Below are 27,559 nucleotides of genomic sequence, written 5' to 3'. Positions count from 1 at the left end.
TTTAATATTTTAAATATTTAATTGCATTGCCTCTGACCTCTGTGGTTTTGGTTTTATAATATATTTTTACTGATTTCAGAGAAGAAGGGAGAGGAAAGGAGGTAGGAATATCAATGATGAGAGAGATCAATGATCAGTCAATATCAATGATTGATCAGCTGTCTCCTGCTCGTCCCACACTGGGGATTGAGCTGATGTCACTGCAGAGTAGGAATTACAAAAATAGAATATACATAGGTCGACACTCAACCACTGAGCCACGTTGGCCAGGCTGACCTCTATGCTTTTTTATGAGAAATTAGCTGTTGATCTTAAGGAGAGAGTACCCAATTAGTCAAAGGCAAGTATCTTTCATTAGTTATTCAGGGAGCACAATTCCTTGAAAACAAATTATCCATAGCTCCTTTTGGAACCAGGAACTCATAGTGGGAATTGTTTCCAGATTTTGTTTCCAGGGCTGCTGCCAGATTGGGGAGAAGATTGGGCAAGGGTAAATTATACTGCTAGAAAGCTCTCCTGCTACATCTCAGCTCTTTCCTGGTTAAAAGTTTTCTTGATTATTGTAAATTTCTGACTGCCTTTGAGAGTTAGGATAAAGTTGATTTGACAGGATTTGTAAGTTTTGGGGGTGTTTTTTTGTTTTGTTTTTTTCATATTTCTGGGAAGTACTGACCCCAGAGTTCCCTTCTCCACCATTTTTGCTGATGTCACTGCAGAATAGGGATTTTTTTTTTTTTTTTTTTTTGAAGAAACATACTTCTAGCAGCTAGGAAATAAAAAATAGTAAAAAGGACAATTTGTTAAAACATATACACACACTCAATATCTCTTCTCAATACCTTATCTTCATTCAGTTTGACCCCACATTCCTTGGTTATTGAATTTGTATAATGTATATTCATAGTTTAAGAAAAATAATCTAATACTCTTTGTAAAGTATAAAGAGACAAGTAAATTAATTTCCTATGGCACCATTTATTCTGGACATGTTTTATGTCTTGTAAGAATCCACTTAGATCATAGCTTCAAAATTTAAAAATAGAGCAATGCTATGTTTACTTTTGTTTCTGGAAATATAATGAATTTGAAAAACTACCTTTTCCTATTTTACCAGCTCATTTTGAAGTCCTTATAAAGTACTAGAGGCCCGCTGCATGAAGAGATGCATGCAATAGGCCTTCCTTCCCTTGGCTTCCAGCACTGGTTTTCCTCTGGCACCCAGGACCCAGGCCTTTGCTCCTGCTGGAGTCTGCCGCCTTTGCTGCACAGACTCTGGCCAGAGTCTGCTGTCCTCCCTGCAGACTGTGACCAGAGTCTGCCATCTGTGTCTTCACTGCAGACTCTGGCTAGAGTCTGCCTCTGCCGTCTTTGTCTTTGCTGCAGACTCCCATCTTCATCTTCGCTGCAGACTCCTGAGTCTACAGTCTTCATCTTTGCCGTGGTCGGAGTACCACTCCTGTAGATCCCTTCACCCCGCCCCCTGCCCTTCCTTCCTCCCTCTCAGAGCAGGTGTCCTGCCCCAGCTGGCCACTTCACACCTGGAGCAGCTGGGCGGCCACCATCTTTGTCCTTCTAATTTGCATATCCCCTCCTGTTTGGCTAGTGGGTGTAGTGGAGTGATGGTCAATTTGCATGTTTCTCTTTTAATAGTGTAGATATTGAGAATTTTTATGTTATGATAGAAAATGGCTAAAGAGGAAAAATGAAAGTAAAGTGACAATTCCTTTTTTTTTTTTTTCCATCTTGGCAGGTTATTAAAAAATTCAAACAGACTTACAACAACCAGAAATGCTGTATGGGCCCTCTCAAATTTATGTAGAGGCAAAAACCCTCCTCCAAACTTTAGTAAGGTATGAGTAAAATACACAAATTAAGGAATCTGTCTATATAACTTTTAATTCTCCTTTTCATAGGTTTTTAGAGATTGAATGGAAATTATTCTTATTTTAATAGTTAGTTTCCTTATTAGACAATGTTTGCACATACACAAAATCAAGAGCTGTAGTAAAAAGGAAGTTTTCCTTTCTACCCCTACCATACCCATGATTGCTCTCCTCAGGCAACCACTGTCACTGATGTTTACATATCTTAGAGTTGACTTTAGAAACCTTCTAGTCTGCTTTTTGTCATTTAGGAAATGGGAGCCCCACATAAGATTAAGGTAATTCATTCAGGTCCACTGTTATAAAATTAAAGTAACTAGTCCAGAGTGGCTTGTGCTTTCACATTGTACTGTTTATGTGTTAGAATATCTTTTCTCCATCTACTAATATTCTGTTAAAATAATAGATTATTTGTAAATTCCCAATCTCAGTTGTATTGTCTTCAGTAGGATGTTGTTAGAAAGGTAGAATGTGGGTAAATTTTTGGGATACCATCTTACTCCTTTTGAATTCCACATTTCATCTAAAAAAAGTAGATTAAACAATTAGCTTTGATTATATGTTTTTCTTTTTTAAATTTATCTTTATGTTGAAAATATTGCAGATGTCCCCTGTTATCCCCCATTGACTCCCTCCTCCCTGCCCTCACTCCCACCTCAGGCCTTCACCACACTGTTGTCTGTGCCCATGAAATATGCATATATGCATGTAAATACTTTGGTTAATCTCTTCCTGCCCACCCCTCCCTTTGAGATTCATCAACCCATTGCCTGCTTCCTTGTCTGGTTTTATTTTGCTTATCAGTTTCTTGTGTTCCTTCGATTCCACATATAAGTGAGATCATGTGGCATTTGTCTTTCTCTGACTGGCTTATTTAACTTAGCAAAATTGTACAACCACTATAAAAAACAGTGTGGATTTTCCTCAAAAAATAAAAAATGAAACTTGCCATTTGACTTAATGATCCCACTTCTAGGATTAGATTCTAAGAATCCTGAAACACCAACCACAAGGAATATATGCACTCCTATGTTCATAGCAGTGTTATCTACAATAGCTAAGATCTGGAAGTAGTCCAAGTGCCCATCAGTAGATGAGTGGATATTTTTTTCCATTGATTTTTAGAGTGGAAGGGAGGGAGGAAGGAAGGGAAAGGGAAGGAAGAAGGGAGAGAGAAAGAGAAACATGGATGTGAGAGAGACATATTGATTGGTTGCATTCTGCAGGCTTCCTGACCAGGGTTGGGGATAGAACATGCAAGCCAGGTACGTGCCCTTAACCTCAGAATCCAATAAGTGATCCTTTGGTGTGAGGGCTGATGCTCTAACCACTAAGCAACACACCTAGGGCGCCTTTCCCTCTTTTAACTGCATGTATGGAGATGAAAAATACAAAGATCTGTGGTACATTTTGTACCACTGCCTTGATTTGTGCTAAGATGCTGATAGTTTTACCCACCATTGCTTTTGTACCTTTAATGCAAATATTAATAAAATGAAAAAGACCAGTTATGTGTTAGTGTAACTGTGAAAAAAATTTTTGCATAAAAGACCCCCAAATGTTTCAAGAATCCCTCAGGGGTTCATGGATTCCACTTTAAGACCCTCTGGCCTACAACATTATGTAGTATCTACTTGACTAATTCCCTGTATTTCTCTATCTCCTTGTTTGTGAGAAGATGGTGGAGCAGAAATGTATTTATTTTGCTCTCTTAAAATAGAAATCTGTAGCACTTCGTTGTTTTTTACATAAGTAAAAAGATATATCAGTTACACTAGTTGTTTTAATTTAAAAGTTTACAGTTGCTTTTAAGAACTGATTCTCACATTTCTTTGTTCAAGGAAGAGGAGGTGGTTGGCAAGGGTGAAGGCATGATTGTTGGGGTAGGATCCAGTTGTGCAGATTCTATTTCCTAACTTACAGATGAACATGTCTGTTTTGTAAGTGAACTGATTTCTGTTCCTGGGCTAGGGTAATATTTACAGGAAGGTCCCAGTAGGGAAGATAAGTGTTTTCAGATGATTATAGTGAATGTACTCGCAATCTTTAAAATAGAGGTGAAGAAAACCTCAACCTACACTATTAGAATGTGAAAAAGCTGTCATCACTTTTTATTTGTGGCATTTGACATAGAACTCTTATCTGAGAAGAGAGACTAGGAGATGTGAGGTTACTGATTTAAAAAAAACCCCAAAACTTCCAAGGAATATAAAATTAATACCGAGGATGGCAATAAAAAACTCCAACATCTCAGTGCTTACTATATGCCAGACATTGTTCTAAGATGCTATATGCATTCTTACTAATTTAAAGATATTGTATTATCCTGGTTTATAAGTGAAGAATTTGGGGTTTAGAGATATTGGGTTATTTGCCAATAGTTACACAACTAGTGAATAGTGTTTGAACCTAGTTCTCTCTAATTTGAGAGGAAGAATCATAGAATTTATCTAATTCAGCCTCTTTGTTTCACAGATTTGAAAACTGAGTCTCGGAGAGATGAAGTGACTTGCTCACCTCGCAACTAGTTAGTTTTAGTTTTATGCTAGCAGGATTAAAAATCTCTATTATGTATTCTTTTATTATAATTGAAGATTTAGGGTTACAATACATTAAGAAATATAGTTTATTAGTGACTTCCATTAAAAAACCCTACAGACCTCTTTTTGTACTTTTTACACTTTTACTTTTTAACTGATTATTATACATACTTCCAATCATGTATATGTAGTAAGTAAAGTGGGATTCATTTAAGTTGGATCATATTCCATGATCCTTATGTTAAAAACTTAACGGGAATAGTTTTACTTCTCTCAGTTTTAATGTGCCATTTTTGGGGTGTGTTTGTGTATGACTTAGACATAGACAGAGGATCCCAAATACGTATTTCATTATTTTAAAAAACTTTAAATCTTATTCAGTATCAGATTGATAGGGGTCACAATCAGTATCATGTTTATATCTGATCATAATTTAAAAACAATAGAACGTTTAATTTCTCTATTATTAAATGTTAGTTTTAAAACAAATTTCTATATTTTCCTAAAGAAACTTGGTTTTAGGTAGAGAAAAATTTTAAACATTGCCTCTTTCTTCCCAAACAGGTTTCACCTTCCTTAAATGTCCTGTCACGATTGTTGTTTAGCAGTGACTCAGATGTATTAGCAGATGTGTGTTGGGCCCTTTCTTATCTCTCTGATGGACCCAACGACAAAATTCAAGCAGTCATCGATTCTGGAGTCTGTCGAAGATTGGTGGAACTTTTGATGTAAATATAATTTATAATTAATGATTACATGATTGTGAGTTTAGCAGTTAGAGTAATAGCCTCTTAAACATCTATGGGAAGGGCTGAAAAACTACTATAATCCCACTTTGCAGAATAGCTGTAATATTGAAAAGTTGACCCTTAAACTTGGGTCTTATATCCTCTAGTTGAGACTATTCATTTTGTTAATGAATTTCATTAGTTTTAAGCTCTTAGTGAATGAGAGGTACTTAATTCAACAAGTATGTATGAAATGCCTGTTACCTGCTAGAGTAAGATACTGAGTATAGAATGTAGTTCCTGCTCTTCTAGAATGAATAATTTAGTTAATTATTCATTACAATTATTAGTCTGTAAAAGGTCATGTAGTGAAAATTATTTGGCATTTCACTTGTATTAAAGATAACAGGTTTCTCTGTGCTGAGCTATTATCACTACCTTCTTTAAAAAGAGCATATTTTAAGTTATTATAGAAGGAAAAAGTAATGTCAAAATGGAGAAATATAGTAGACACCATCTTAATTAAGCAAGCAGAGTGCCACTATAATGGAGAAAAACAGATACCATATGCTATCCAAAACTATGTAATAAAAAGACTGTAGCATTTGTGTTATCCCAGCCAAAGTATATAACTTGTGTCTTAGTCATGAGGAAACATTGGACAAAACCAAATAACTGGCTTGTTTTCATAAAAAAGGTCAAGATCAAGAAAATCAAGGAAAAATTAAGTAATTGTTTTTAGTTAAAGGAGGTTAACAGCTGAGTATACTACATGATCCTGGATTAGATTCTTTATTATGGAGATAATTATGGGATAATTAGTGAAAACTTGAATGGATTCTCTGGATAAAGAGTATATGAGATTTTTGGGGGTACTATTTTTACAAATTCCTGTAAGTTTGAAATTCTGTGTAGTGTGTAAGTTAATGTTTTTATTATTTTAGGCACAATGATTATAAAGTTGTATCACCTGCATTAAGAGCAGTTGGTAATATTGTGACTGGTGATGATATTCAAACACAGGTGAGTTCAGACTTTTTAATAGGATAAACTAACAATTATATAGACATTTATAATGTAAGCATATTCTTGATAATAAGTGATCAGACTCAAATATATCTATGTGAAAGTACTATCCTAGAGCTATATCAATATGAAGGAGTGCATGATAGGAGTTAGGCTCTTGAGGGATTTGCAATTCAGTTGGAGAAAAAAATATATATTAAAACAACATAAATTACCCCCTAGGTATTATAGTATATGTTTTCTAAGAGCTGATTGGTCAGTAAATGCTATAAAAGTTTAAAGAAGAAATCAGTGTACTAAGAAATCATAGATTCCACAGAGTTGGAATAAAAGCTAGCTCTTAAAAGTAGAAGACAGCCAAAACCGGTTTGGCTCAATGGATAGAGCGTCAGCCTGCGGACTGAAGGGTCCCAGGTTCAACTCTGGTCAAGGGCATGTACCTTGGTTGTGGGGCACATCCCCAGTGGGGGGTGTGCAAGAGGCAGCTGATCAATGATTCTCATCGATGTTTCTAACTCTCTATCCCTCTCTCTTCTCTGTAAAAAGTCAATAAAAATACATATATATATAAAAAAAAAGTAGAGGACATAGTAGACTAGAAGAGATTTATGTGCCAGGTATGTATGAAGGTATGTTTAAGAGGCATTAAACTTGACTGGAGAAGAAATGGTTAGTGAGAGGATGATTGATTATAAATAATCAATATACTGACTAGAGGCCTGGTGCACGAAATTTGTGCATGGGTAGGGTCTCTAGGCCTGATCAGCGATCAGGGCCTATTGGGGCCTTCCAGCTGCCAGCTGGGGCCTTCCCTTGTTTCATGCTGCCCCTTGGTGATCAGCGCATGTCATAGCCAGCAATCAAACTCCCGACCTGTTGAATTCCTAAGGGAACAATTTGCATATCAGCCTTTTATTATGTAGGATTGAAGACCTAGATTATGAGAATGAAAGGAAAGACTGGAAGGAAACACTTTCTGAATTGGTAACTATGTGTGTGATATTAAGATTGACATCAGATCTCGTATAGTCTTTCTAGAAACTTTAAATCTGTAGCACATTATTCTGTTTTGTTTGCCACCATATAGTAAACTTTTTATTCTAATCTATGTGTTTTGTTTTCATTTTAATCTTTAAAAGTTGTATTTATATACCTTAATTATGAAATAATTGATCCTTAGTAATTGATAGTTACTAAGGAATGCAAAAAAACAAAGCAGAGCCAAAACTGATGTGGCTCAGTGGATAGAGCGTTGGCCTGGGGACTGACGGGTCCCTGGTTCAATTCCGGTCAAGGGCATGTACCTTGGTTGCGGGCACATCCCCAGTGGGGGGTGTGCAAGAGGCAACTGATCGATGATTCTCTCTCATGGATGTTTCTAACTCTGTCCCTCTCTCTTACGCTCTCTAAAAAATCAATAAAAATATATATTAAAAAAACAAAACAAAAACAAAGCAGAATATACTTCTTTACAAAAGAAAAGTGCAAAATTTAAAAAACATTTTTATTGATTTCAGAGAGGGAGAGGGAGAGAGAAACATCAATGAAGAGAGAGAATCATTGATCTGCTGCCTTCTGCATGCATGCCCCCTACTGGGGATTGAGCCTGTAACCCAGGTATATGCCCTTCATGGGAATCGAACCCGGGACCCTTTAGTCTGTGGGCTGACGCTCTATCCACTGAGCCACACTGGCTAGGGCTGCTTATTTATTTTAGAGAGAGGTGAAAGGAGAGAGAGAGAGAAATATTGATGTAGGAGAGAACATTGATTGGTTGCCTTCTATACATGTCCTGATCGGGGATTGAACCTAAAACCTTTCAGTATACAGAACGATGCTCCAACCAAGTCACATTGGCCAGGATGGAATAGTAAAATTTTTAATGAAACTAATAGACTTATTTTGATATGCTAAGTTTCTTACAAGTTATGGAATTAGTTACTTTCAAGCTGTTTGGTCTGTGTCTGTTGTGTTTTCTCCATCAATTCATTTGGCAAAACTAGAGGATGGATCCTGACTAGTCACTATATTGTCTTCAAATAGTTATTTCAGTTGAACTCTGAGTGCATTTATAAATTTGAAGGACATAACTCCGAGTGTCTTGCTTATTTTCATTTTAATATATTGAAAATAGGGCATTTCACTACACCAACAATAGAAAGGTTTTGGCAAAGTGGGACAGTAGAAGACACCAAGTGCCTAAGTTTTACTTTGAGAAGGATTTTTTTCCTAATTTTTCAGAATGGTGTTGGTATTTCTAAATAATTTATGAGTATATTTTTGTTTAGTTTTTTTATTTTCTGTAAAACTGTTTCCATTTCTAACTTTTGTTTTAGGTGATTTTGAATTGCTCTGCATTACCCTGTCTCTTACACTTACTGAGTAGCCCAAAGGAATCAATCAGAAAAGAAGCCTGTTGGACTGTTTCTAACATTACTGCTGGAAATAGAGGTCAGATTCAGGTAAATGCCTGTCAGATATGAGAAAACAGGAAGATCTCAGAAGTTAGATTGGAAGAATGTCAACATTTTATCAGTGATGTGTTTTATTGAGTTACTGAAAAAGATTATTGAAAACTATTTAAAAATTACTTTAAAGAACATAGCCTCTCCTCCTCTAAAATAATTACTTGTAGTATTCTAATGAGAAATAGCAACTATATATATAAATATCTATAGATATATATAGATATACACACACACACACACACACACACACACACACACACTAGAGGCCTGGTGCACGAAATTCATGCACGGGGCCAAAACCAGTTTGGCTCAATGGATAGAGCGTCGGCTTGGGGACTGAAAGGTCCCGGGTTCAATTCCAGTCAAGGGCATGTACCTTGCTTGCAGGCATATCCCCAATAGGGGGTGTGCAAGAGGCAGCTGATCGATAACTCTCTCTCATCGATGTTTCTAACTCTCTCTCTCTCTCCCTTCCTCTCTGTACAAAATCAATAAAATATATTTTAAAAAAAAAGAAAAGAAATTCATGCACGGGGGGGAGGAGGTGCCCCTCACCCCAGCCTGCACCCTCTCGAATCTGGGACCCCTTGAGAGATGTCTGACTGCCCAGAACTGGGCCTAAAAATAAGGTTGGACATCCCTCTCACAAATCAGGACTGCTGGCTCCCAACTGCCCTCCCCTACAGACCTGGTCCCCCCCGCAACTACCCTCCCCTGCAGTCCTGGTCCTCCCCAATTGCCCTCCCCTGCTGACCTGGTCTCCCCCAACTGCCCTCCTCTGCAGACCTGGGTCCCCCCCCCCCACAAATGCCCTCCCCTGCAGGCCTTGTTTCCCCCCCCCAACTGCCCTCCCTTGCTGGCCTGGTCTCCCCCAACTGCCCTCCCCTTCAGGCCATCTTGTGGTGGCCATCTTGTGTCCACATGGGGGCAGGCATCTTGGACCACATGGAGGCAGCCATCTTGTGTCTTGGTATGATGGTCAATTTGCATATTACTCTTTTATTAGGCTATTAGATAGGATTAGTTAGGATATACATATGCATATATATATATATATATATATATATATATATATATATATATTGCATATAATATTATCTATAAATGTGGTTGTCTCCCACATGTGCCTGATATAATGGTTAGGCTTTAAAAAGGGATTGATTTTTGTAAATTTTTAAAAAGTTAGACAATGATCTCAAAACTATTAAATAATGATCTGTTAGGACCCTATTAAATTTTTGAGTCAGTAATTACCTGATCCATCATCTGTCTTATATTTTATCATCTTTAAAATTTAAATTCTGCTAATATATTCTCCAGTCTCTTTTCTTTTTTCTATTAATTCTCACCCGAGGATATTTTTCCATTGATTTTTAGGAAGAGTGGAAGGCAGGAGGAGGGACAGAGAGAAACACTGATGTGAGAGAGACACATCAATTGGTTGTCTCCCACATGTGCCCAACCAAGGCCAGGAATGAGCCTGCAACTGAGATACATGCTCTTGAACTGAAATCAAACCTGGGATCCTTCAGCTTGAGGGCTGATGCTCTCACTGAGCCAAACCAGCTAGAGCTATATTCTCCAGTCTTAAAAAGAAAGTATGTGAACTTTTGTTGAAAGATTAGAAATAAAATATTTCCAAAAAGCCTGCCATTTTAAAGCCATCGAGTTTCAAGATTCATTTTCTTACTAATATATTTAAAACGATATTTGCATTGATTTTGCTCTATCAATTTTTTCTCTTCAGTCAGTTATAGATGCAAATATTTTTCCTGTTTTGATTGAGATTCTTCAGAAAGCAGAGTTTCGCACCAGAAAAGAAGCAGCTTGGGCTATAACTAATGCAACATCAGGAGGCACCTCAGAACAAATAAAGTATGATACAGATTTTTAAAATTATTTTTAAATGTATATGAGATATTTACAAATTTAAAAAATACATACTTTTTCTTTGTTTATAAAACTAAAACATTTCTGTCTAATAAGAATTTCTAATGTGAAATTATGTAGTTATTTATTTACAGTGGTTTTAATTTTTCATATAAAGTATGATTAACATAATTTTTCTTGGCGGACTATGAAAAATCAGAATTTAAGAAGCTGAAAAAAATAGTTTATGTTAATTTGCAAAATATACTGTCATTGCATTATATTTATCTTAGATCATTAAAGTCATATACATTTAACTTTATTATATAGAAATGACTAATAAATTCAAATATCTACTTATTTAAAATATAATTGAAATAAGAAATAGACATTTATTATATAATAGTGCTCTTCCAATCACTGTTAGCCTTACCTGTAGATTGGGTCTTTTATTTTTATAGTAGTTTTCTTTTAATCCACCCCTTTTATTGTTTATTTGCTTCTTTCTTTTGCTAACAACACAAATAGTCGGTACATGGGCTTTGAAATCAGTCTGCCTCCAAATCCTGCTTCTTCAGAAAAGTTGTGACCTTGATAAAGTCATTTGACTTCTCTGATCCAATTTCTTCATTTTTAAAATGGATGTAATAATGGATAGTACTTTATATTATAGTAGTATCTTGACAATTAAATGCAGTTTATATGTTTAAAGTGCTTAGCAAGGTACCTAAACATATACTAAAATTAGTTGCTATTATTATTTGTATTAATCATAACTTTTATTATATTGATTTCTAAGTCTCTTTTCATCCCGTGCTTTCATCCCCCTCCCCCTGCACTCCCCCCACTCTGCCCAATAGCAAAGTTCCACTTTGCACTTTTATACTTCCATGAAAGCCTGACTTCTTATAGATTCTTCTCGTTCTGAGGATCCTCCAAGAAACTCAGGACTTTTTAAGTTTGCGAAGTGACTGTTTAGAAAGTATTTTGATTTGTTTCTTAATTTATAAAAGAAGTCAGGCTACTATGCTATTTTACAAATCACAGGATTTTGAAGTCTACCTATTGTGAGATCATTGTTTATTATTGCCTTCTCTCCTGCTCTCTCAGATTCATATTTGTATGTTAATGACATTCTTCTCTGCTTTTTATTTTCCATTCCACCTATTTGCTTTAAATCAACATTTTTACTTCATTTGTATCATGAATATAAGCAGTAATAAAACAAGACCTTTCTTTTGATCTGAAGTATTTTTTTAAATGCTAATGTGATTTTTATCTGCTTTGAGACCCAAAGTTAGTTTGTTTACCTCAAAGTTATATTTTTAAAATATATTTTTACCATTATGTTTATTATTTTTTAATTTTATTAGTATGAATCAAATATTTAAATGGAGATTATTATTTTTCTAACCATTTCACCATTTCATTTAGTCTACATATATGGGAAGAGGTCTCTTGATCTCAGATTAGGTTTAGTGTGCATACTGCTAATATTGTGGAGTGTTTAATGTTGCCAGTTGTGTTCAATCACTTCAGTTATTGAGCACAGGTGCTTTCATGTCTTTCATCTCCTTTTACTTCATAATTCTGTGAGATGGTTATTCACTCAACAAATATATTTGATGGGTTACAATATAGTTTATGGCAAGTGAGTGCTTCGGTAAAGGTATGCATATTTTTTTTAAAAAGGATGGAAACTAACTTTTATTGAATGCCTACTGCATTTCACAGCAACTCTCTGAGTTTGGTACTATTATTATTATCCCCATTTTAAGATTTTGAAACTGAGGCACAGAGCATTTAATCAAAGTCACACATAAGGAGTGAAATTGGGGTTTGAGATCATGCAGTCTGACTTCAGAGCATGTTTATTTATTTTTTTTTACCTTTGTGTTTAAATGGACTATTTGTCAAGTGAACAAATCAGTTACTTTATTTACATTATAGAAAATAGAAAAAGCTAATAAGATCTAGAAAAGAACAAAGTATTTAAAAATGATTAATTTTCTTGGACAGTATTTATTAAAATTATTCACAACACGGTCTGTTTTGCTCCTAGAAGGCTTCTATGCTTCTGAAACAAAACATACGTTTCCAAACATTAGCTATGATTATTTTTGTGGGAAACTTCCTGAAATTTTATTTAGATGCCCCTCCTCCCTCTCATTTCTACCCACCAGCTCATATGACCCTTTAAAGACATAGGCCCACCCTCAAAAACAAACAAGCCTCTGACCCACTTAGTGTTGATGTGCCAGATTATGTATATTTTTGTAATATTTGTGATACCCTTTATTGCTAATTATGAGAACAGCAGAGTAAAAACATGTTTTCAGGTTTCTATGTAAGTGAATATTTAATTGTTTTTAATTTTTGAGTTAACAGGGATACTTTACTTAATTGTTTATATAACATTTCACTAAAGAATATTTTCATGTTGTTGCATAAATAATACTTAAGTCTTTTTCAATGTTATTTCTCCCCACTTTTTTTTTTTTTTTTTAATTACTCTGAAGGTATTTGGTAGCTTTAGGCTGCATTAAACCACTTTGTGACCTATTGACTGTTATGGACTCTAAGATAGTCCAAGTGGCTTTAAATGGACTTGAAAATATTTTACGTCTTGGAGAACAAGAATCTAAGCAGAATGAGATGGGTATTAATCCATACTGTGCTCTGATTGAAGAAGCATATGGTAAGCAGTCAGTTAAAAACATAATTACATTGATGTAATTGCAGTGCACATGTAGATTTGTGTTCCACGTTTTAACATTTTGGAGAAATCTTACATTTCTACATAACATAACTTTTAATAACCACATAATGTTATGTTGAGTGAAGATTGCAGGTCGCTTTAGCCATATTGAGTGCAGTTTTAGCTATATTCTTGCGGTTGATCCCTAGTTTGTTTCCATTTTCTTTACCACTTTACATATGCTAACATAACCATCTTACTGAATATAATTTTTTCTGTTGAAGTAATATTTTGGAATAATTTTTAGGGATGCTATTGCTGAGTTCTACACATAGACTTTTTTTTTAAGCTTTTGGTATGTTTTCTATTTTGCTTTCCAAAGGCATGCTATGTGGTGGTGTTACTGGCATTATATGAATCTACTTTACAACCTCTTGTTTTGTTGATTTTGCTGATTTAGCAGATGTAGAATGGTATCAAAAAGTTACTTTTATGTGTCTCTTGTTTTATTTCATGTATAAGCTGGTGTGTATTTTCCATGTGTTGATGTATTTATCCAAATTACATGTTTATTTTACTTTGTCCAATTACTCATATGTCTCTCCTTTGCTAAAAATTTGAATTAATTTTATTTTACAGTTGTTTACTTTAATATGACTCCAGTTTTTTACCTTTTTATTTTAATAAGACAAATCATGTTAATTTATATTTAATAAATGACTCAATCTAATCTTCTATTCCTTCAAAATTTACAAAATCATTGCCCCTAGAGAGATTTGGTGAATTTTTTTTAATTGACTAAATATTTCTTTTTTTAAAATTGATTTTTAGAAGGAGAGAAAGGGAGAGGGTGAGTGAGAGAAACATTGATGTGAGAGCAAAACATCAATGTGAGAACAAAGCAATGATCAGCTGTCTCCTGCACACTGCTTATCTGGGATGGAGCTCACAACCTCAGGCATGTGCCCTGACCAGGAATGGAACCAGCAACCTTTTGGTCTACAGGATAGCATCCAAGAAACTGATCCATACCTTCCAGGGCTTGGCTAGATATTTCTGATTGGCCTCATTTAACTTAACTCACATGGAATATATTTTAGGATAAGGAATAAATCTAAGTTGATTATTTTCCTTTTAATATATTTCTATTAAATATTCACTTCTGTTTTAATTATTGTATGGTGATTATATTATATGGTGATTCAAGCTTTTATTTATTTATTTATTTTTTATCCTCACCGAGGATATTTTTCCAGAGAGTGGAAGAGAGAGGGAAAGACAGAAACATTGATGTGATTGGTTGGTTGCCTCCTGCACACACCCCTATCAGAGCCCAGGCTGGAGAGAAGCCTGCAACCAAGGCAGGTGCCCTTGACTGAAATCAGACCTGGGACCCTTTGGTCCTCAGACTGACACTCTATCCACTGAGCCAAACCCACTAGGGTTTAGCTTTTCTTTATAATGACCAGAGGCCCAGTGCACGGATTTGTGCACCGATGGGGTCCCTTGGCCTGGCCTGCGAGGATTAGGCCAAAACTGGTTTCTGACATCCCCTTTGGGGTCCCGGGTTGTGAGAGGGTGCAGGCCAGGCCAAGAGACCCCATGGTATATGATTAGGCCTGAGGAGGGACTACGGGAGGGCTTCAGGGTGTGTTTGTCTAAATAAAAAATATTTTCAGCATTACCCAGACCTATGTGTAGATTTCTTTTTCTTGTGAGCTATAGATTCTCTTATCAAAATGGCCTTTTTCAGTTTTATTTATTTAGGTTATAAATTATACAGTAGCTACATTGGATTTACAATAGTACTCTTTTATTATATATTGATACTCTGGTTCATTTTTTGAGAGAATTGTGTTTGCACACATTTTACTTTTTTTGTTTTGTTGCTTTTATTTTTATGCTTTCTTAATTAAGATTGAGAAACTAAAGTAGAGAGTGACTAAACTTATTTGGACAAAATCACAAAGCTAGCAGAATGGAATCAGTGATCTTCTTACCCTCAGGCCTGTGGTACTTTCTCTTAGCACTACCCCATGCTCTCATTTTTGAAATAAAAAGCATAGTGTTGGCTATCAGTAAGTGCAAAAATTAGATAAAAATAAGTCTTATTACCAGTTATTTGATTGGTTATTTTGGTTGAAATATATGTTGAAACTTGAGTAACAGTTTTATGTATATATGCTTTGACTAACAGGTCTAGATAAAATTGAATTTCTACAAAGCCATGAAAATCAAGAAATTTACCAAAAAGCTTTTGATCTGATTGAACATTACTTTGGTGAGGAAGACGACGACCCCGCCATTGTACCTCAGGTGGATGAAAACCAACAGCAGTTTGTATTTCAGCAGCAGGAAGCACCAATGGAAGGGTTTCAGCTTTAACTCGGTGGAGGAGAGAGCTCACGGCTAAAAAGAGTAGCTTCCGCTATCTCCTCTTTGTTACCGCGTCAGTAGGAATGTTTGAGATGTTCTTAGGTAGAACAGAAAAGGAGTTGATGCACTTTTAAAAGCAAACAAAAGTTTCCAGTCAGCTGCAACCTCTCAGTATAGTTTTTTTTATTTTGATGTGCCTGTATATATGTCTTTTATTATTTTATCTGTTCCTTAATCTATTCATGAGCAATTAAATACATTATGAAGTTATTTAATAACTTAAGCTTGGAAAGGAGAACTTTGGTAAGGTATTACATATGGTTCTATATTTTTTTCTAGCATCATAGAAAACTGCATATTAGCAGTCCAGGAAGTTAGAATTACATTGTGGCAGCAAGTCTGACAGGCCCAATCTCTACTAAATCTACCTCTGTGTTAAAGCAAAAACACTTCAGAAGCATCAGTATAAAAGCTAAATTAAAATGTGAAAATAATCTATTACCTTAAATTATAAATCACTGTGCTGGAGGTTATACTTTACAAAAATAAATTACAACAGAAAAAGCTGTAACATTTATTTATAAAACACAGAAGAATATTGATAATTAAAATGTGGCAATTGTGAAGAGAGAAGCTGTTCTTTATGTTGAGCACATTAAAATGATTGCACATTAAATATTTGTGTTCTTAACATATAAATGTTATTGTATTAGCATATTTTATATTTTGACCAAATATGCCACCAGTTTTGAAATAGTGTTTTATAATTTTTTCACTCTTTATTTTAAAAAAGCATAATTTTAAGGGATTCCAGCATCAGTCTAAAGTAGTGCTGCATAGCAAAAATAATACTGTATGTAATTCCTTCTCTGATTTTTCAGAGCAGTAATTGAAGCTTCATTTTCTGTGTATTAATGAATTTAGGTACTTGAATGGCGAAATTATCCTGAAGAAGTCACCTTGATATGTGCTAGTTAATACACTTAATATTTGGACATGAAAAGATGATATTTATGAAAATTGATAAGGATTCTTTAGTTGAAATCTGCATTAGGATTTTTTTAATATTTCATACTGTATTCAATCGCTGTATTACATTACATTTATATCAGATTGGTCAATATAATGTATGTGTTTTATGTATTAAAGTCAAACCTCTTCAAACTGAAACTTTTTAAAAAGTTTCAATAGAAAAGTTATATATATTTATGTGTGGATAAATATGTGTCTGTGTGTTATTCTCACAGTACTATACTTGGTAAAGTTTTCTAAGCAGACATGGTACTGTTGAACTCAGCTTTTCATTTATAGTTATATGCAGGCTATTTACATTTCCAATTATATAACTAAAATACTTATTTAAAAATTAGCTTACAACTGTTTTAAGATGGGAACTGAAGCATTTTTTATATGATTCATAGTCTATTCTGTAAAGAAAGATTTCATTTATGATAGCATTTATAATGTTTCTGCTGGAAATCAGAGGCATGTTACAAGAAGAAAATGTATACATGAATACTTTTAAATAGTATGAAACTTTATAAATTATGTATCATGAAACTAAGCTTTTGGCAAGAGACTTAAAGCCTACAACTATAAAGTACAGGTTTAAATGGTGTTTAAATGCTGACTGTATCTGCCAAACTTTTTATATTAAGCAGAAGATTGTATTTGTGTCATTTTTATTGTAGTGAAAGTTATGAAGTTTAGTATAAAAAGTTTCTTTTGCATTATGTATCTTTAAAAGAACAGGGTAGTTATATTAAAGATTAGCAAATTGATGGTGAATTTATCAGATAAACACTTTTTTGCGGTATAGATGATTCTAAGTATAAGGAGACAGGGTATTCCACTCTTTTTATTCAATTGAACTTAATAATATAGCATAATTCATAAACCAGCCAGCTGTGCCTGCTTTTATTTTGAGGACCCTTTAATCACATTAATAAATCTCTAAGCCAAGCCTTTCAAACAAATAGTTCTTATAGAAGGAAAAATTATATATATGTTTGTGCCCATGAACACACATATAGAATGATGTGAGGAGGATTTTAAATTTTTTTGCCATGAAAATAAACATTATATCTCTAAGTACAGATGTGACCATATTTTAAGCATTCAAATACAAAATTATATTTAATTTCATGGGCCTGTTATGTGGGTAATTAGACTTTATTGAACCAAGACTAGCAAAGACTTTGTCCATAAATTTATTTTTCAATATTACTACTTTTTTCAAATGTACTATTTAAAGTCCTCCAAAATGCATTTTCATTAATCTTCACTGACCCATAGGGGGGAAATGTTTTAACTTTTTCTTTTAAGATTCATTATATTTAAATCCTAGAGAAACTGTTTCCCCCCCCCAAAAAAAAAACCACACAATTAAAACACGTAAAGGGGAACACATGCAGAATTAAGGCAGAAATTAACATAATACTTGAAAGAGTCCTTTACATTTATTGTAGTAAATTTGGTGTTTTGTTTTGTCTGAATTTGAATTTTTAATAGTTAATCTATGCAATTGTGCTTACTGTTTTATCTTTGTAAGTACTTGAATCATTGGACTGTTTTTTTGGTGTTTTTTTTTTTTTTTTTAATTAGTGTCATTTTATTCTTTTACTGGTAGTACCAGAACAAGAAAGCAAAAAAGAAAAAAAAAACAAAAACAAAACAAAACAAAAAAACACCTATAATAATAAAAGTGTAATATGCTAATTAGACTGGACAGCTGAATGACCTTCCAGATGAAGCAGGAGCTGTGGGGGTTGAGCCCCTGCACGAATTTTGTGCATCGGGTCTCCAGTGATAATAAGAAAATAAAACCTGCTGGCATAAAAATAACATATCATTTGGTAACTATAAAGCCCATTTGCAGTTAAAGCTTGATTTGTTTGATAAAGGTCTAAAAGAAGCATTACCTTTGCCTTCATATTTTTCTTCTCTTAAGGAACATTATGGAAAAAATATAACATAAAAGTCTTGGTGGATTTTGGTTGCTGTTCTAAATTCAGCAATCTGCTGGCTGCTTTGTGAAACTGAAGTCCAAGTATTGTTAACCTTTATTAATTTTAGTTCATAGCATTGTTTTATGTAATGTGACGTATTCGGAGCCATTATGCTAGGCTCTAAAAGGATAATACATCTTTAAGTTCTGATTGGGGAGTGGTATGAGGCAGGGATATTGTTGCCTAACTAAATAAACCAACATTTGCTCAGTATGCAATATTATGAAATGTTACAGCACTCTATTAAAAATAATAAAATACTATTTTACAATTGCATTTATATATGTCTATTTCATTTGCTCTTACTTAGATTATATGTGTATTCATAGCACAGCAAAAACAGATGCCCTCATTGATTAAAATTCCATCCGCTTTCCAAAACCTCTAAGACTTGTTTGTTGTATATCTGATTGAGGCTGTGTGTTGCTTTTATTTTAGAATGTACAAATTTTGCTCTAATAAGGAAAACATCTAATATATTTTTGTACCTCAAGCCATGGCAATTACTGGACATTCACAGGTTTAATTGAGAGTTTCCCTTTTCTGTTACTTAATGCAATACAATATGTTTATCCAAGGAATAACATTTTAAACCTAATAAATAGGAATCGGAGGGTTTAACTGTCTTAATGTGCTCTGGAACATAAGGTCACACAGCAGCCAAGCCGAGGCCCCCCTAACCTAATGCTTTTATCGTCTTTCACCACCATGTTTTTTCATTGCCTGGCTTCCTTCCTTCAGTATTTGAAACTATGTTGACCACAGAGTAGTGAAAGTAATAGGATCAGTTATTTTTAGGATATGTTGTTCCCAAAAGGCAGTCTGCAGCTTTAGTGGCAAAGGAGTTACTGAAAATGTATGAAGGAACAATGTGCAGGTCAAAAAATAGACTTCAGTGTGCAGTGGCGTTCTACTGGTCCCGTTAAAAGGGGAGGAAAAGTAAAAAAATTGTTTTCCCTTCACCTTTTTCACCCATTTCCCTTCTGGCAACCATCAGTTTGTTCTCTGTTTCTATTTTGGTTTTGTTTTGTTTGTTCGTTTTTGAATTTTTAGATCCCACATATAAGTGAATTAATATAGTACTTGCCTTTCTCTGAATTATTTCACTTACCATTATATTCCTTTCCTAAGTCCATCCTTGTTGTCACAAATGGCAAGATTTTATATTGCTGAGTAATATTCTACTATATATACAGGATGGGGCAAAAGTAGGTTTACAGTTGTGAGTACACAATACAAAGTTTATTGTATTATTAATTATTGTATTATTTTCCATATGAATAATAGTAAACCTTTTGCCACACCCTGTATTTTTAGATATTTTTATTCAATTATTTTTTTTTTTTTTATTGATTTCAGAGAGGAAGGGAGAGGGAGAGATAGAAACATCAATGATGAGAGAGAATAATTGGCTGTCTCTTGCATGTCCCTTACTGGGGATCAAGCCCACAACCTGGGCATGTGCCCTTAACTGGAATTGAACTCTGGGACCCTTCAGCCCACAGGCTAATGCTCTATCCACTGAGCAAAACCTGCTAGAGCTTTATTCATCTATTTATAGACGCCTACCTTCCATATTTTGGCATAATAAATAGTGCTGTTAATAATGCTGCAGTGACATAAGGGGCATGTATCTTTTCAAATTAGTGTTCTCACTTTCTTTGGTTAAATGTCCAGCAGTAGAATTGCAGAGTCATATGGTAGTTCTATTTCTAATTTCTTAAAGAACTTCCGTACTGTTTTCCATAGTGGCTGTACCAATTTACAGTCCCACCAACAGTGAGCGAAGCTTCTTTTTCCCCCACATACTCGCCAACACTTGTCACCACAAAACCTCCACAAAACCTAAATGTTTTGTCCAATATTCCATTTTAACTTTTATTGTTGCTCATAATAGTAACGATATTGTGATGAACACTTAATCACTTGGAGTATCATTTAGCCTTAGCCTGGGCAGCCAGCGCAGCTTCTTCACGCCACTTGGCCTTCTTTGCCAGGTTCCAGCTTGTTAAAGATTCGTGTCTTTCTACAGCCTGAAAAAAAAAAAGCAAAGCATTGTGTCTGGGAAGAACTTGTATGTTAGATATATAGAAGAGGTTTTGTGAAAAGGACAAAAGTGAAGTAAAACATCTGTCACAATGTCAGAAACATGCCCCACTTCTCTTGGTAAGCACATATATTTTGGATAAAAAGCAACAAAAATATTAGTTCAAAATAAAGAGAAATTAAAAGAACTCAAAAGGCATGAACTGGTGAGAAACGAGAAGGCTTGAAAACAGGATAGAAGGAAATGGTTTCATTGTGGGGGTCATTAGGAAAAAATATTGGCTTCAAAAGCTGTGGGCTTGGAGTTTAACCTCTGTACCAACAGGCAAGTCCAGGATTTGGATTTTAGCATAGAGTTGAGCTAACAATAAAAAGTTGGAGTTATTAGGAAAAAGGTATCCCTATGAAATTACTAAAACATCTCTTATCAGCCCTGACCAGTTTGGCTCAGTAGGTAAAGCATCAGCCTGGGAACTGAAGGTTCCCATGTTCAATTCTGGTCAAGAGCACATGCCCTGGTTGCAGGCTCCATCCCCAGTAGGGGGCGTGCAGAAAGCAACCAATCAATGACTCTCATCATTGATGTTTCTACTCCTCCCACTCCCTTCCTCTCTGAAGTCAATAAAAAAAATAAATAAAAGTAAATAAAACAGCTCTCACCAGCCAGAGAAATTGGCAAAGAAAGTAGACATTTATCTACTTGGCAAAAACTTAGGGGGGTGTATCACCTGTGAAAAGGTAATCAGCATCATAATTAGGAAGTCAGAACTCTAGCTAGAAAATAAATCTGAGGAAATAATTGTCTAAATGCAGCACAGATATAAAGATACAAAAAAAAAAATAATAAAAAGAAGAGACATGGAGAATAGAATTAGAAGTTCCAACATACATTCATAATAGGTGGATTGAAAATAGATACACTGAGAGTAGGGGCTAAATTTGAAGTTATGACAGCTTTTTCAGAAGTGAGAAAAGCTATAGGTACTCAGATGATGAGCATACAATGTTCTTAGCAGAATAAATAACAGTTTGACATTGGTGGATGTCTAAGATGATCTCACAGTTAATATATCCAAAACAGGCCTGCCAGGCCTGCCAGTTCTTTCCCCAGTCTTACACATCTCAGCAATGCAGCATCATCTAGTTCAAGGCAGAAACCTGGGCTTTCTTCTATTTTCTCTCCTCTCTGAATTGACCAGAAAATTCTTTCTTTGTACCTCCTCAAATATATTTCAAACTATGGGCTCAGTGCATGAAATTCATGCACAGGAGATGAGTTCCTCAGCCTGACCTGCACCCTCTCAATCTGGGAACCCCAGAGGAGCCCTCTCCAATCCGGGAGTTTCTGTCTTTGCAATCACATAAGCCAGGGGTCCTCAAACTTTTTAAAGTGGGGGCCAGATCACGGTCCCTCAGAGAGCTGGAGGGCCCGACTATATGAACTACTAATTCCTACTGTAACACCTCGGCTGCGCTCACTGCCCAAAAAACCTGGCGGGCCGGATCAGACTCCTCTGTGGGCCACATGTGGCCCATGGGCCGTAGTTTGAAGACCCCTGATATAAGCGAATTGTCTGAGACCCCAACCCAGTTTGGTTTGGTGCTCACAGAATAATAGAGGTCTTTTTTATTTCTTTGCTCCATTAATGGAGATTTCCTAGAAGTTGCAGAATATCTTCCTTTTAATTTTTCCTCGACATTCTGACTTTACTTATGTCTCTCACCTTTGCTTTCCCACCATCCTCCACCTGCAACAGTAACTTGCTCCAGGCTTACTTTGCTCTGGAGATCCTGTAACATGTCTGCCACCAGAACTATGATTCCCAGTATTCCTGGTGCTCCCTGCATTCTTGGTTTTCGCTTCTGGTCCAGGGGCTGCAGAAACCAAAAGGACTGGGAGCTTCAGCTGCCCCCAGGCTGGGCTGACAGGACTGGACACTCCAGTGGCGTCCCCAGGACCCCTGCTGCTCAGTGCCTGCTTGGGTGCATGCTGCTGCTCACATGCCTGCCATCTTTGTTGGGTTAATTTGCATACTCACTCCTGATTGGCTGTGGGCATCGTGGAGGTATGGTCAATTTACATATTTTCCCATTATTAGTATAGATTGCTAACCCTTTTTCCATCTGCCACAATCTTAGTTAAGGTACTAGCATTAATGACTAAAACTGAAAGCTGAATTAAAGCAAGGCAAAAGGGACAGCTGTGAGACCATTTTAGAAAATATTGCAATCAACTAGGCCAGTGGTTGGCAAACTGTGGCTTGTGAGCCACATGCAGCTCTTTGGCCCCTTGAGTGTGGCTCTTCCACAAAATAACATGTGTGGATGTGCACGTACAGTGTGATTGAAACTTCGTGGCCCATGCGCAGAAGTCGGTTTTTGGCCTGGGCCAAAATCTATTTTGAAGAAGTTTTCATGTACCGGGCCTCTAGTAGACAGATAAACGTGGATGGCTCAAAGTGTCTAAGACCAAGTTATTTTTACATTGAAAGAATAGCAATAATCCCTAAATTGAGAACAAAGCTCATAAAATACCTTAAAATGTGCAGTCTATTTTTCCCCTGTAGTCCAAAGTGAAAACTTGTGGTATTTCTGCCTTTCTTTCATGTTAAAGTCTCCCTTAACTTAAAGAGGTACTCACCCTTTTGGCTGATGCTATCACTGCAAAGCAGGCGATGATTGTGAGTCCGATCATTATGTAACAGGCTTTCACTCGAGCTTTGTTTCTTGCGGCATCTATCATTTCTCGCCTGCATTAAGGTAAGTATTCTGTTAATTATATTAAAGCAATATGATTTTCTGATGGGCGTCATAGACAATGCTTTTCCAAAAGACTTCCCTGAATGCAAATCTAGATGTGAAAGACTTCCTAATGCTATGTCACTGTCTTACTAATTTTAAATTAACAGGTATTTATTTAGGTTTTAACTAATGTTAGCCACTAGAAGCCAAAATGTAATATTTCATTCCTAATTGCTCAAAATATAACTACTAGAGATTGTGGTCTGACTCACCATCCTTTTATTTTTTCCGGTGGTGGTGGTGGTGGTGGTGGTGGTGGTGGTGGTGGTGGTGTGTGTGTGTGGGGAGGGAGGGGGTGCGTGGGGGGGAGGTGGAGGAGGGGGGCAGGGAGGCAGTAAAGGTAAGAATTAAAGTGTCTGTATGCCTGAGTCGTGTTCTTTTGGTCCTTGTGTTATTAAATGGTGTTTGTTTTCAATTTTAAACAGACTTTTTAAAAACTCATTTTCATAATTTTTTTTTTTTTTTTTTTTTTTACTGGCCTCCCAATCTCTTCTTGCCACCTCCCATCCTAACCCAATTTAAGAGACTACGGTACATTTTGTGAGGATGACTGTTCTAATGTTATATTTTATGTTATTAGATTGTATTTGATTATATTTGTTGTTGACTATTGTCCAGATGGAACCTAATAGATCTGATCTTTTTCATCCATTCATCTGGCTTTCATCTACTACGCCAAATTAGTTTAACGCTGAAGGAACAAGAAAAAGTACAGCTATTATTAAATATCGTTAGTGTCTGGTACAAACGTGGTAATTATATGTTCCTTAAGAGCATACAAAGTGAAAGCTGTTTACACTGTAAGACTAACAGTTAGCAGAGGTGTATGCCTCCTAAGAAACAATACTTTTAAAAAACTATAGAAAATAGTAAAATGAAAACAATTCAAACATGTTCATGTTTCCATCCCAAAACTATACTTTTCATAGGCATCTTATTCAAACTAAAAACTAAAATTTCCCTGTTTATAATACTACTTTTAACTGTCATCTGGGGAAATAAGATTATTTCTGTAAAATAGGACTCTTTACACCGACAACTATGTTAATGCAATGCTGAGCCTAGAGTCTCTTGAGGAGCACTAATTTACAATAACACCGGTTCTTTACATTCTTGATTACTTGTTGCAGCACTACAACTCAAAATCCAATAAATAAACAAATAAGTAAACAAACTAATAAATAAATAAACTAATAAATAAATAATAGGGTAATGTTTTAGATTTGCTGAAGCTAAATTATGCTTTGGGCTGTATGCAGTTTGGAGTATATATTGATAAATCTCAAAGAAAAGAAAAGGTGTCTTATATTATATATATATAAAAAAGTCTCTGGAAAAATAAATACTTAACACATTTCAAATTCTATGTTATTTCAAATTCCAAGTCCATTCCTCATTAAATAACTTGACCCAAGCAAGGAATCTTTGAGAATTCATTATTGAGTGAACATATCCCAACACGTTTTATTTTTTCATTTGATTATGATGCTTTTGGTAACTAGTAAACTAACAAGCAATAAGAGTGCAGGTAATTTGTGTAGAACAAGATGTAGGCCCAGGTTTCATTCTTTATTCTAACAGGCATTCACCATCTTCCATAACGATAATATACAGAACATCTAAAGTCCTTATTTGACATTATGGTTCTAGTCTATCTTTCAAATCAGTTAAAAAATATTAGATTGATTGTATTCTTAATTTCCTTCTTTCCCTTTTACCCACTCCCTTGCAAAAATGCTGGGAAGTTTTTTGGGCTTTGCAGGGAGAATATTCTGTACAGCCCTGGCTGGTTTGGCTGGGTGGACAGAGCGGGAGCCTGCGGACCCAAGGGTCCTGAGTTGATTCCAGTCAAGGGCACATGCGGGATTGTGGGCTCCATCCCCAGTAGGGGGAGTGAGGCAGTGGATCAATGATTCTCTCTCATCACTGATGTTTCCATCTCTCTCTCTCCCTTCCTCTCTGGAATCAATAAAAATATATTTTAAAAAACCTGATCTTATTTTTTGAAATAATTTTTACAGGTTACCTTTACCCTGGGGGTGAAGTTGTCAGCTTGTTTTACCGTTTACTGAAGCTTTTTGGTGGGTTTGGGAGGGCGCAAAGGCTCTTAGTGCTCATTTTTTGTTTCCTGGTCTGTCTTAGAGCACTAGTTAAGTATACAATTTTACCTATATGTTCCCAAAAATTCTAGTTTAGCACTTCTTAGTTGGGATTCAGGAATCTGTGTTTTAACAACTCCACCAGGTGATTCTCATCATGAGAGAAGTTTGGGAAACACTGGTGTAAAGCTCTGCGCACTGCCATCGTCTCCGCCCGGTGCGCCCAAGACGCGAGCAGACGGACCCGCACCCCCAGGCCGGAGCGGACGGACCCGCACCCCCAGGCCGGAGCGGACGGACCCGCACCCCCAGGCCGGAGCGGACGGACCCGCAACCCCAGGCCGGAGCGGACGGACCCGCACCCCCAGGCCGGAGCGGAGGGACCCGCACCCCCAGGCCGGAGCGGACGGACCCGCACCCCCAGGCCGGAGCGGACGGACCGGGGCCCAGGCCGGAGCGGGCGGACCCGCACCCCCAGGCCGGAGCGGGCGGACCCGCACCCCCAGGCCGGAGCGGACGGACCCGCACCCCCAGGCCGGAGCGGACGGACCGGGGCCCAGGCCGGAGCGGACGGACCGGGGCCCAGGCCGGAGCGGGCGGACCCGCACCCCCAGGCCGGAGCGGGCGGACCCGCACCCCCAGGCCGGAGCGGGCGGACCCGCACCCCCAGATCCAGCCAGACGGCTCCCCTGCCGCGCGGGACACGGACCCGCGGCGCCGGGCGCACTCACGGGATCAGAGGCGGGATGTCCTCCATGGCCTTGAAGCGCCCCGTCCACAGCAGGATCTTCTTGTCGAACTGGGAGGGCCTGTGCTCGGCGGGGACCCTGTGCACCTTTCCGGCTGCCGGAGAGAGACGCACCGGTCAGCGCCCGCACCTGCCCGGCTCCCAACCGCCCCGCGCAGCCCGCTCCCTCCCCGGCCACCCCGCCACCCACCCCACCACCCGCTCCCCCGCACCCGCCCGGCCCCTCCCCGGCCATCCCACCACCCGCTCCCCCGCACCCGCCCGCTCCCTCCCGGGCCACCCCATCCCACTCCCCCGCACCCGCCCGCTCCCTCCCCGGCCACCCCATCCCGCTCCCCCGCACCCGCCCGCTCATCTCCCCGGCCACCCCACCACCCACCCCACCACCCGCTCCCCCGCACCCGCCCGGCCCCTCCCCGGCCACTCCATCCCGCTCCCCCGCACCCGCCCGCTCATCTCCCCGGCCACCCCACCACCCACCCCACCACCCGCTCCCCCGCACCCGCCCGGCCCCTCCCCGGCCACCCCATCCCACTCCCCCGCACCCGCCCGCTCCCTCCCCGGCCACCCCATCCCGCTCCCCCGCACCCGCCCGCTCATCTCCCCGGCCACCCCACCACCCACCCCACCACCCGCTCCCCCGCACCCGCCCGGCCCCTCCCCGGCCACTCCATCCCACTCCCCCGCACCCCGGGGCCCGGGGCCGCCGGGGGCCCCGCCGCTGGAGAGCCGGGGGAGACCCGGGGGCCGGAGGAGCGCCGCGGGCCGTCGGGCGGCTTCCCGGGGCGGCCCCGGGGTGCAGCGGAGGACGCGGCCGGGGCGGAGGCGCAGGAGGCTCCCGGCGGCGGCCAGCATCGTGGCCTGCTCCCGCTGCAGCCCGGGTCTGGCCTGAGCGCCGGCTCCCGCCCCGGTTCCCGTCCCCCCACAACCACCCCTCCGCCCCTCTGCCCCCCTCCCCACTGCCCCCGCCGGCTCAGTCCCCGCCCCGGCGGTGCGGCCCGAAGCGCACGTTCCCGCTGCGGACGCCCCAGGGAGTTTCCACCCGTTTTCCACCCTTTGGTTCCAAGAGAATAAAACTACCCTCCTCCCCCCTTCAAATGCAGGACCTTCCAAATGTTTATCAAGTAAGTGTAAGGACATCCAGGACTTCTGACAGTTGCTCACCCCACCCTCCACCCCAGGCTTTTCCTTTTCCTAGGCAAGACAACCCCAGTTGTCCCAACGTTTTTCTCTGCCTCTTCATTTCTTAGTTGGACCACAGACTCTCC

At 38.2% G+C, this 27,559-nt stretch overlaps 2 protein-coding genes across 4 annotated transcripts in view; one reads left to right on the top strand and one right to left on the bottom strand.

Annotated features, from left to right (window-relative positions):
* The window catches only part of KPNA5 (karyopherin subunit alpha 5), a 36,164-nt gene extending 17,063 nt beyond the window's left edge, over nt 1–19,101 (top strand). For 2 of the 3 annotated variants that reach the window (XM_084890145.1, XM_084890144.1), the window contains exons 8-14: nt 1,751–1,850; nt 4,988–5,151; nt 6,096–6,174; nt 8,514–8,639; nt 10,393–10,520; nt 13,034–13,212; nt 15,410–19,101. In XM_084890145.1, coding sequence (XP_084746271.1) covers nt 1,751–1,850; nt 4,988–5,151; nt 6,096–6,174; nt 8,514–8,639; nt 10,393–10,520; nt 13,034–13,212; nt 15,410–15,597 — 964 coding nt within the window. In that variant the 3' untranslated portion in view covers nt 15,598–19,101. The remainder of the gene's footprint in view (nt 1–1,750; nt 1,851–4,987; nt 5,152–6,095; nt 6,175–8,513; nt 8,640–10,392; nt 10,521–13,033; nt 13,213–15,409) is intronic. The other variant, XM_084890146.1, reaches the window with a different exon arrangement.
* A 1,356-nt stretch (nt 19,102–20,457) lies between these two features.
* On the bottom strand, nt 20,458–27,258 carry FAM162B (family with sequence similarity 162 member B). Its single transcript, XM_084890853.1, has 4 exons — nt 26,981–27,258; nt 26,275–26,386; nt 23,284–23,392; nt 20,458–20,629 (listed from the first exon to the last, which is right to left on the bottom strand). Exons 1-4 carry the CDS (start codon nt 27,144–27,146, stop codon nt 20,531–20,533), a joined length of 486 nt encoding a protein of 161 aa, XP_084746979.1. The 5' UTR covers nt 27,147–27,258; the 3' UTR covers nt 20,458–20,530.
* Between the last annotated feature and the right edge of the window lie 301 nt (nt 27,259–27,559).

Source organism: Pipistrellus hanaki, assembly GCF_964339955.1.
Source record: "Pipistrellus hanaki genome assembly, chromosome: 7".
In the NCBI taxonomy this organism is placed as follows: Eukaryota; Metazoa; Chordata; class Mammalia; order Chiroptera; family Vespertilionidae; genus Pipistrellus; species Pipistrellus hanaki.
Note: the sequence above shows the minus strand (reverse complement) of the source record. Positions and strands in the feature narration are given on the sequence as shown.